This window comes from Helianthus annuus, chromosome 3 (assembly GCF_002127325.2).
Source record: "Helianthus annuus cultivar XRQ/B chromosome 3, HanXRQr2.0-SUNRISE, whole genome shotgun sequence".
Lineage (NCBI taxonomy): Eukaryota > Viridiplantae > Streptophyta > Magnoliopsida > Asterales > Asteraceae > Helianthus > Helianthus annuus.
The window spans coordinates 113906641-113918310 of record NC_035435.2 but is presented as its reverse complement, the minus strand read 5'-3'; the positions used below and the strand labels follow the sequence as shown (position 1 = coordinate 113918310).

The window sequence follows — 11670 nt, the reverse complement described above, 5'->3', positions numbered from 1 at the left end:
ATACTTTGGTACTTTTGAGTGTTATAGTTGATTTATAAGGCATCAAATTGTACAAGTGAAAATCTTAGTATGTAATGTACTGGAAAAATGTACTTATTTCCATGCGTAAACCCTTAACTTTATGGGTCATGGTATTGTACATTATAATGTATTCACATATACCACTTAACTTTATAGTTTAAAATTTTAAATGAAGGCATGCATCTTAGGAATTGTTATAATTATTCCACAAATAATAGACTAGTCTTAGGAAAAACTTAATCTGGAATAACCTTTTAGTGATAACATTTATGTTAGAGAAATCTTGATTATCATAAGAGACATCATGTTCGATTTGTCCTATTCATCATGCTCTTACTTTTCTTCTGTAGTACCTTTATCAGAAGAGAGCAGTAGGATTATCGTGTCTTAAGAGATAATCAAGGATTTAATTTAAGAGCTAATTCTTATAGAAACTTTAAATAAAGCAAAACATTTTAGGTTTAAGAGTTACAGTGGGTGAGATATTGATTTATAGAAGAAAGTCATAGTGAGAAAAGTTATGGGTACTTAAAATAAGGCAGACGAAATGATCATAAAATTAATAAAATTAATGAAGGATCATTAATATAAGGATCATTAGGTGAAGAGGTTGTGAATGTCTATTACTAACATCAAAATAATAGACTTAGTTAAAATTCTACTTAAACGAAGACAAATCAGCTTTGGCCAGAAGTGTAGTCATTTAAGCATCTGTGCAAAGTAATCGTGACAAATCAGCTTTGGCCAGAAATGAGACAATCACTTTAGTTATGCACTTGTTAAGAATGTTATACATGAATGCATTAAATCAGCTTTGGCCAGAAATTAAGACATTCACGATTGTAATGCATACTCAACATGGCTTTTATTATACTTGAGCAATAAATAGATGTATCAAATCAGCTTTGGCCAGAAGTGATACATCAGAAGCTCACTCAAGTTAAGCCATTTTGGTTTTGTAAAACATTATTTGATTCTGATTAATTATCTAATTACAAAACCATTTATTTAATAGCAAACCACCTGCACGGGGTTCGGGTGGAGCCCCGAGCTAAATTTTAGTTCACATTAAACAGCCTGAAGTAATGAGGTTGAGATTTCGAGTTAGTCTTAGGTCTCGAGTGAGATCTCGACTCAGTTATGAGGTCTCGAGTGAGATCTCGAGTCAAGTCTCGACTTATCTTGTGGTCTCGAGTCGGAACCATGGTCTTGAGTACTGAATTTTATGAGATCTCGACTCCATAATGAGGTCTCGAGTCGCAACCATGGTCTCGAGTTGTGAAGATTTAAAACCCTTAGTCGAAACCTCAGTGGTCTCGAGTCGAAACCTTATGGTCTCGAGTCAAAACCGTTGTCCCGAGTTGTAAAGATTTGAGAACCCTTATGATTTCGAGTCGAGACCTTGTGGTCTCGAGTCAAGATCTTGGTCTCAGGTCGTTAAAAGGGTGATCTCGAAACTCCTGTTAACAGCTGTTAATGTAAAAGCATAACTGAAAATTCGAATTCTTAGGGATTCAAGATATGGTTTCCTGTTTTAGTGATGATCTAATTTTATCAAATATTTTGAATATTTTATCTGTTGATCTAATAACAGTTTTTCCGAAAATTTTTAATAGTTAAAACAGATCAAAACATGGAAAAACACTCAATAATCCAAATCATATTCCAAAACATAAAGGGATTTCGAATTTTCCTAAGAACACATGATGAACCCTAAAAATAAAATAAAAATTCTGGAACCCGAAACCTGAAATTTTTAATGTTTCTAAACAGATTTCGGACATAAAATTAACCCATTCGATTTCGAGTCACATGATTAACCAATTCAGTTTATCGAAAAAGTGTTTTCGGTGACTTTTAAAGAACTCGAAACCTACTGTTATGATTTGTTAAGTTTTCAAACTCCGTTTTCCTAATTGCTATCCCAGAATAATGGATACGAAAACAGAACCAACTAATCAACATATGCTCTGATACCACATATTGATCAGTTCTGTTTTAGGCATAATGGAAAACATGAATAACATACCTGATTGCAGCAGTACATGCCAACAGAGAATCCAGATGGAGATGGAGATGCAGCAACAAGGTTTGACATGATTGTCAGCTTGATATGGTTCCTCCTTACGGTGCAATCTAATGATGGTGATGATGAAAACCGATAAAGGGTAACCGGTATAGGAGAGGAGGCGATTTGATGTTATGAGAGTAATTAGGTTATGTGTCTAACCCTAGAACCTCTACATAGTCTCCTTATATATGCACTCAACAGGAAACCCTAATTAGTTAATAATGTTAATAAGGCTCATCAACAATTACCAACTAATTATTTAATAGGTTGTTATATATTTTGATCCTTATAATGTAAATGATTATAATGGCTACTAGATTAAATATAACATAAAATATATTTAATCTTACATCAGTCGGGTTGGATTGACATGAAAATACTTTTTTATCAGTTTTTAGAAAGTTATATATACTTATACCGGCAACCATTATAATGGCTACTAGATTAAATATAACGACCTGTACCTTTTCCTCATATGCATCCGTAATATGTTGTGGTGTAGTTCATATAATAGAACAAACTCGTGGTTGGTACGACTTGCAATAGCAGCAAAAGGTTGTTCTACAAGGCTATGTCTTAGACAATGTGTTTCTTTTGTGGAATGGTCAGAAACATACGGATACTTTGTTTGTGAATGCACAATATCAATACCACGGGAACAAGATAGGAGAAACATGACCAAGGAAAAGATTAGAGAAAAGAAATGTAGGAGCAAAGTTGGTTGTTATGGTTCATGATAGAAAACAAATTAAAAAGGTTTCTTGATTCAGTTAGACCGTTTTTACTACATAGAAGCACCGTGAAATTTGACTGTAATTTGTGTTGTAATGATTAATTAATAACTGTTTAGGTTAAAAGATATCTTATTCTAAGGGCATGTGTAGTCATAAAGCCCTTTTAGGGGCGTTATGTGACATGTGGCATGCCACGTCACTCCGGGGCTTTATGGGGCGTTATGCAATTTGAGGCCGTAGTCATAAAGCCCCTGTGTAATCATTACTCATTTTTTAATTTTTATTTTTTTAATTCATTTGTAACTTTTTTAAAAATAAAATTCATTTAATTAAATAAAAAAAGTACAATAAAATTAAAAAAAAACATTAAACTAGAAAAAAAAAAACATTAAACTAGCATAAAAAAAAATTACACAATCAAAGATTATATTTTTTTTTCAATTCGCTCCTTTTGTGCCAACGCCATTTTCAAAGCTTTTCCCGTTAAGTGGTCATGCGGTTTGGAGTAGAAGTCAAAGTCGTGAGCCCATTGTCGATCCCGCATAATCTCCGTAACTTTTTCGTTCTCCTCCAAACGTTTGTTACCGAGTTCGTGTATGTCTTGAAGCCGCTTGTTTATCTCCGAAAATGCGTGACTCATATCCGTTCCCATAGACATCGACGACGACTCGGGTTTTTTCGCCCGGCTTTTTCTTCCCGGCGGTCTTGGTAGCTCCGCCACCGGCTCGTCATCCGGAATTTCCTCGTTCAAGCCGATGTTTCGAGCGTCGGAGGTTGGCGTTTCGGGTTCACCCGACTCGTTTGTTTTGGACCTCTTTGATGGCCGTGTATTTCCCGAACGACCACTTGGAGTAGATACGACGGCCCATTTGGGGCTATGGCGAAGGATTTGCCAACACTTCATGTACGGGAAATGGCCATTAGCGTTCGTATACTCGACCAATGCCTCTTGCGTAATGTCTTCATCGCTACTTCCACTTTTCCATCCGGAATACAAGCGTTGGTACACGGTTTGAAAGTTTGTGCACTTCTTGTTTATATCGGTCCACTTCCCCGATATAGAGTCCGGTAGGCGGTATTCCTCTCCTCTACCCATGAGCTCGAAAAAGAGTTCTCGTATTCGGTTCCAAAATACGGTTTTACTTTGATTGTTTGCTACACACAAAACAATATAAAATGTTAGTTCAAAATTTAAAAAATAAAAACTGAAAATAATAAAAAACAGAAAAAAAAATAAAAAACAGAAAATAATTAAAAAACAGAAAATAATAAAAAACAGAAAATAAAAAAAACAGAAAAGAAAATATAAAACTGAAAATAATAAAAAAAACAGAAAATAATAAAAAAACAGAAAAGAAAATATAAAACAGAAAATAAAAAACAAAAAACTGAAAATAAAAAAACAAAAAATAAATAAAAAACAGAAAAGAAAAAACAGAAAATAAAAAACCGAAAATAAAAAAAACAGAAAAAAATTTAAAAACAGAAAAAAAATAAACATACCTATGACCGGGTCCTCCGAAACATCGATGAAAGCGCGGGTTAACGCATACTCCTCTTCGGGCTCCCACGTTATCACATTTTTTTTCGCTCGGGTGTTGGTTTCCACTTTCTTTTTATGTGCCCGTTTTGCTTTTCCTTTTCCTTTTTGCGTCTCCGGTTGCGTATCCGGTACCTCGGGTTGCGTCTCCGGAACAACATCGGGTTCGTTTAGTGGGGAGCCGAAAGCTTGAGCCGACCCAAACGCTTGAGACGACCCCATCCCATCCGTGTTTTGACTTGGGTTCCACCCGTAGAGATTAGGGTCCCATGATAGCGGTTGGTTCAAAAGATTCATGAACCCGAGACTTTGTTGATTGTAATCGAGAAAACCGGAGCCGAAAGGGTTGGGTCTAGTGGGAACCGGTGCCACGGGACGAGTAGGATTGCCACTTTGGTTTGGGTCCGCACTAGATCGGGGAGGAATGAAGCCCCGGTTGAATGGATTCATTGTATAAAATATTAAGAATTGTAAAAAAATTTGGGAGAGATGAGAATGTTTGAATGTGTATGGTAAAAAAATAAAGAGATGAGAATGATTTTAAAGGAAAGTTGAAAAAGAAATTGAATTTTTTTTTTTTTTATTGAATTTGACCGTTTGTAACGGACATAATTTAAAAACTTCTCCTCCTCGCGCCGCGATAATTTTCACGCCTTTAATTTTTTTTTGGTCATGGCGCCCAGGGGGGCGGTGTGGGCGGCGCCATAGCGGCGCTATGGCCCATGCTCACGCCCCACTACGTTTAACCTAATACCATGTAGAACTATAGATGTGTGGTAATGATTAATTAATAACTGTTTAGGTTAAAAGATATCTTATTCTAATAGGTTTGATGATACCATGTAGAACTATAGATGTGTGGTAATGAATAAAATACCTAACTCCCATGGGCTAGCACTCCCTAAAGGTCGTATAACAAATAATTTAATCTTGTTTCATACATATATATGACATGAGGAACTCTGAGATTTTGTCCACACATCTTCGAGTTAATTACTAGACTTGACACACTTGATCATAAACTTATAATGATTCCATTAGTAAGCTTTTATCTGGCGTGGTGGACAATCAATTGATATTCTTTGTTCTCTCATTTAATATTGGGTTATAGACTGTAGACAATATGCAAGACAACTTCATTATAACATATGTGCTTTATTACTCATTAGGGAAATCTTACAAAACATTATTTATTAGATAAGTTGCTTCAGCCAAATAAGTTCACATGTTACATTTGTCAGCTCAATACCTAGACTCTGTCTTCTGCAGTTAACCTTGCTGTCGCAATTTGTTTCTTTTTTTACAATAAACAAATTGCTTTTTAAGTTAATTCACAACCAAAAGGGCATCCATCATAGTCTGCATATGAAAAAGGCTACTCGGTATGGGAGGAGGGTAGTCCTTAGACTGGAGGGTATGGGGGCCGGCCTTGGCCCGGCGAGGCCCGACGCCGCACCCCCACACCGCCCCCCGGTGGTCCATCCCGTCTTCCCCGTCCTCCAGCCGACGCCCAAGCCGGGCACCTCTTCACACACATACCTATACATATATACATACATACATACATATATATATATATATATATATATATATATATATATATATATATATATATATATATAGGGTAGGGCTAGATAGAAAACCCTTATGTTTTTAGAAAACTCTGGAAACTCAAAACTCCCCCCATTTTTACCCAACCTCCCGACATTTTTTTTAAATAACACATGTAATATACACGTTTTTAAAAGTTTTGGGCCAAAAAAAACAAAAAAAAGCGCCGAAGGGATGTTTTTAAAAAAATAAACAAATTTCAGCAAACTCCGGGTGACTAACATGTGTTAGGCAAAAAGAGCTGTAATTTGTTTTTTTTTAAAAGATCCCTTCGACGCTTTTTTGTTTTGTTTTTTTTTTTTTTGGCTCAAAAAAAACATGTATATTACATGTGTTATTTTTTTCAAAAAAAAAAAAAAATCAGGAGGTTAGGTTTTCTAGGGTTTTCTCAAAATGGAGGGTTTCCTACCTAGCTTTAGCCTATATATATATATAGCCCCATCCTCCACCCCCTTGGTCCATCCCCTTTAGGCCTATCCTCACTGTCGGTGACGTGGCGGGTGACATGGCAGCCCATCCTCCCCACTCCATACCTTCCAGTCTTAGAGGATGCCCCTCCACCTCAGTGCCACGTTGGAGGATGCCTCTCCAAGGATGGAACCAAGAAAATTGTTGATGACCCTACCCCACTTATTTAACTTATTTATTTTTTTAATTTTGGTAAATTAAATATGCAGTATAAATATAAAACTAAAATTAATTTAAACTCTAAAATAAATATTAATTCCAACATTACATTAAAAAACAACCTAATTTCAAAAAAAAAACTACTTGTCTTCATCCGTCATGTCGTTATTGGGTTCGTTTTGTGCGTTGTTCCAAATGTATTCCACGAAATCCGCTTGTAGGTTTTGATGTGTGTACTCGTTACGTAGAGAGAATCCGTTTAAATCTTGTTGTTCTACACTCACTGGAACAGAATTTCCGTTAGGCGCGTTTTCATCATAGTCACAAATCGCTCTACCTTCGTCTTCGATGATCATTTTATGCAGCAAGATACAAGCATACATAATGTATCGCAACCTCTGTGGTGTAAAAAAACGTGCTGGATGTTCAATGATATGCCACTTTTTTTGGAGAACCCCAAAACATCGTTCAATGTCTTTTCTCACCCCCTCTTGAAACTTGGCAAATTTCTTTCTTTTATCGTATGTCGGGTACGGAATAGACTTAACGATTGTAGAGTACGATGCGTATATTCCATCCGCAAGTTAGTAATCGTGCCTGTATTCCACCCCTGAAACCGTAAAATTGGTGTCTGGACCAGTTCCTGCTATTACATCGTCAAATATCTGTGATTGGTAGATGATGTTAAGGACGTTAAGTAAACCGGGCAGACCAAAAAAAGCATGTCAAATCCAGAGATCCTGTGACGCAACAGCCTCTAGTATTATAGTTTCATGACCATGATTGGCCCAAGTATATTGACCTTGCCAGGCAGTAGGGCAGTTCTGCCACGGCGAGTGCATGCAATCAATGCTTTCGAGCATTCCTAGAAAACCACGCCTTTCTTCGTGTGCTTGATAGAATTTTTGGATGTCGTTTGCGTTTGGTTTCCGCAGATATTTCTTGCTATATAACTTCACGATCCATTCGCAAAACTTGTGCAAACGTTCACGCGAAGTTCTTTCAGACATCCTTAAATACTCGTCCAACGAATCGGGTGCCATCCCGTATGCCAGTTGGCGAATGGCCGCCGTACATTTCTATAAAGTGGTGAATCCCCTACGGCCCTTAGCATCGTATCGAAGTGTGAAAAACGGATCAACCTGCGCCAAGTCGTCTGCTATATGTCAGAACAGTCGACGACTCTTTCAGAAACGACGTCTAAACATCACGTCCGTGTACATAGGTTCGTCGGCAAAATAATCGACCACTAAACTATCATGGCCACCTAAATATTAACAACGAAAAATAAATTAAAACCATTATTAACAATAAAAAATTAAATATATTATTTTCACCGAAAAATTAAGATAACCTTCTCAGTCTCGATTAACGTGGCTGCCCTAGTTTGCGGTTGTGACGACGTTTCTTCCTCTTTCTCATCCTCCATGATCATTTGTGTTGCGTGCAAAACGAAGTCCGCAAAAAAATAATTCGCCCTCACCCGAAGATGATGAACACCACGATGAAGAAAAAGAAGACATGCCTATAATTTTATAAAAATATGGTGTGTATATAAAAGTGAGAGAGATTGGAAAGATTTGGGTTAAAACTGGGGGAATAAAGGGTATATATTTATCAAGTATGAAAGAAAAAATATTTTTTTTTAAATTTCTAGCCTTTACAACGGCTATATTTTTGTCTCACATGCCCCGTCCTCAACGTCTCTAAGCTGTCGTATAGGATGACGTCGCCTCGACGGAAATAGTGTTGGGGGGCATCGCCGGGCCTGGACGACCCCACACCGAGTATACTAGTCTAACATTAAACATCCATATGATCTTGATTTTTGTGAAGGAATCCTCTTTTAGGAGCTCCATTAATATGCTTTAGAATCCACATTAATGTGGTTTCAATTCCCAATGGGAATCACAAGGAGAATTCAAGAACCGACTAATGACACAACAAAAGAGATACATAGTTGAGTTACAATATGATATTCCAAGTTTCCAACCAACAATCTTCTGTTATGCAACTTCAATGCCTAGAGACATCTAATTCCCCCATATCATTAGTCTGGAAATGCTGGACAAATAATCTTTTAGTTGTTGGATATCCTTCCTTGTGATCACTATCATCACTACCAAGTAGGTGTAATATGATCCCGAACACCTCTTGTAAAACTAGATGGTCAACCTCACTACGTGTCATATCCCAAAATATCACAATACTAAATCCAGCAAACTAAGCCCTTAGGGAACACTTAAGGCCATAAAGAGACTTACATAATTTGTAAGCTAATCCTGACTTATCTTGCATATTACTTCTTATAGATCTGAAAAAACGGTATCTAATAACCTAAAAACTATGGTTCTAGTGCAAACGATGGTTTAGGTCGAAATGTTGCCATGAACACAACTGTATTGGTTTTACAATTACACTCACCGGAAAGGCTATTGGAATTATAAAAACTAGAGTGGTGGTGCGTGGTGGCACCCATGGTACTTGGGTTGTAGGCAGGGGCGTAGCTTTTAAGGGACAGGGGGTGCACTCGATCCCGCCAATTTTTCGGTTAGAAGTGTAATATTTCCGATTTTTCGTCCGAAACTTTTAAAAATTATATATTTCCACCCCCGCCCGTATCAAGTTTATTGTCCAAAATATTTATACATATTTTCGTATTGAGTTAAAAAAAAAATTGTGAAAAACGGGCTATTAGTAAGTTTTTATATTCGTTTATAAACTTTAAGTAATTAAATTTTGTTACCTCTTTATATGTAAATCAAAGTTGAGGATTCTTTTTTTTTTATCTTAAAGGTCTTAAAGGTACTTACCATTTATCTTAAAGGTCGTCGGTAATAGAGTAATTATTAAAGTATATATTTAGCATTGATTTTAGTCATGAGCTGTACATATTCTGTCATCATTCATCCCATAAATATGGGATTCTAACATCTCTATATATTGACCAATACATGAATGAGAAAGCAATCATTGAGATATATTTTCCTATTGTCTATCATGGTATCATACCTATAACCCTAACCGCCACCTCATTTTCACAGCCGGCTATCTTTCCGATCCTCCCACTTCCGACCACCTCCTCTTTTCCTCTTGACCTACTACTTTTCTTTTCTACCATGGATTCCAAATTACACCCGGCCGCCACGGTCACACACATCAAAAACTATATCACTGCCACCCAAGATATGGAAACCGCTCAATATTCAGCATGGTCGGAACTCTTCTGCAACCATTGTCGCGCCTATCTTGTTAGTGATCATCTCACTCAGCGCAAACCACCCACCACTGCCTCTTCTTCCAAAGACGGTGACAAAGACAAAGACACCGCTCCAAAGACTGCTGACTCATGGGAAGGGATTGACGCCATAGTCCTTCAATGGATCTACAACACAATCTCGAGTGATCTTTTACAAACCATTCACAAGACCAACACTACTGCCTATGACGCATGGCATGCTCTTCAATCCATCTTTCAAGACAACAAGGCCACTCGAGCCATTCAAGTAACGCTTCGCATTTTTGTACTTTTCTTTTTTAGAAAGTGTAATCATATTTCTATTTATGGAGAATTGTATTCGTATCATGTTCGTATTCCATTTCCAATTTTTTTGTAATTCGAGACACTGATCATAATGAAATTCATATTTTATACATAGTTGTTATTCGTGCAATCAATCAATTAAATACGTGTTTACTTGCAAACCGACACTTGTTATACATGCAATTAGTCATACAAATGTTCACGATACTCGAATTATACTTGCGTACGCTTTCTATGCTTAATAACATGTCAAAATACAAAGTTATTTCATAAAATGTTAACAAATGGAAGTTCAGGGCCAAAATGTAAATAAAACAAAGTTGTTGGAACCAAGAAGGCGCCACGAGCGCGAGCCTCATTGAACTCAAAACCTGTTAGGATCTGAGTTTGATAAGATTGTGTTTGTTTAATTAAGATGAAGATGAATAAGAAACAATTGCAGCGGAATTAGATGAATAAACTTTCAACACAATCAAAGAGAGAACAATTTTCAGCAAACATGTTTGTCATAGAATCGAATGATTGTATTTAGTTACAATAATCAACACTATTGCATGCATGCTCAAAGTCTCCCCCTCAGCCTGAGCTCACAGATGGTTTATTCGTACAGAATGACTTGGTGAAGAAGAGAGCTAATAGAACAGTACAGGGTACTGTTCTATTTATAGTACAGAACAAACCACTGAAGCATCTTTGCTGACGTCACCATGAAAGTGACATCTAACCTCCTAACAACTCACAACCACTGCCTATTACAAACACTGCTAGACTAAACTACTGATTACATCAATACAAAGAAATGAACTAAACTACTACTTCTCATTCCACTTTTATACTCCTAGCAGTGCTTTGTGTCTTTAGCAGTACTTGAACCATGACAGTAGATTGAGCATCAGTGTTTCATCTTCAACAGTCTTTAAGTCTCATCAGTTATTGAAGATCAGCAGTTGTTGTAGAAGGGTAGTAGATAGAGGTCATCAGGTGTTAGGCCACCTTCAAAGGGAAAGAGTTGTTGCAAGCAACTGCTTATTGTGAATCCACTGATCTGATCCAGTTTTGGCTTTATCAACTGTTCCTTTGGTAGGGTTCAATCCCAACAATCTCCCCTGGAACAGATGATGCCAAAACTCTTCATTATTTTGGATTTTTATTGCCTCATCAAAAGTTCCCTGACTTGTCCTTTGAATTGTAATTCAAAGTCCATGAAATCTATATCATTCTCATCCCTGCACAGTGGAAGCTCAAGGAGATCCTATAGATCTTCAACACCCAGGCCCAGTGCTTGTTCCCTTGATATATGCTTCACTTCACCATTGGATTTGAGCAGACTCAATACGTGGGTCTGTTTATCAGACTTCCACTTTAGTATCTTTGGATCCAATGGGTTTCTTGGGAGAGTTTTTATTGCAGATGAGTTTGGAGATTGAGGCCTGGTGATGATAACTTGGGCAGGGTCTTGAGATTGTGTTGAGTCTTGGTTTTCTGCCATAAGTGTCTGAAGAACCAACTTCATGATATACTC

The 11670-nt window shown here is 37.1% G+C and overlaps 1 protein-coding gene across 1 annotated transcript; it reads right to left on the bottom strand.

Annotated features, from left to right (window-relative positions):
* Window positions 1-3228: 3228 nt before the first annotated feature.
* Window positions 3229-5105, bottom strand: LOC110909318 (glutathione S-transferase T3-like). The gene is made up of 2 exons (XM_022154350.2): window positions 4330-5105; window positions 3229-3981 (listed from the first exon to the last, which is right to left on the bottom strand). Exons 1-2 carry the CDS (start codon window positions 4814-4816, stop codon window positions 3251-3253), a joined length of 1218 nt encoding a protein of 405 aa, XP_022010042.1. The 5' UTR covers window positions 4817-5105; the 3' UTR covers window positions 3229-3250.
* Between the last annotated feature and the right edge of the window lie 6565 nt (window positions 5106-11670).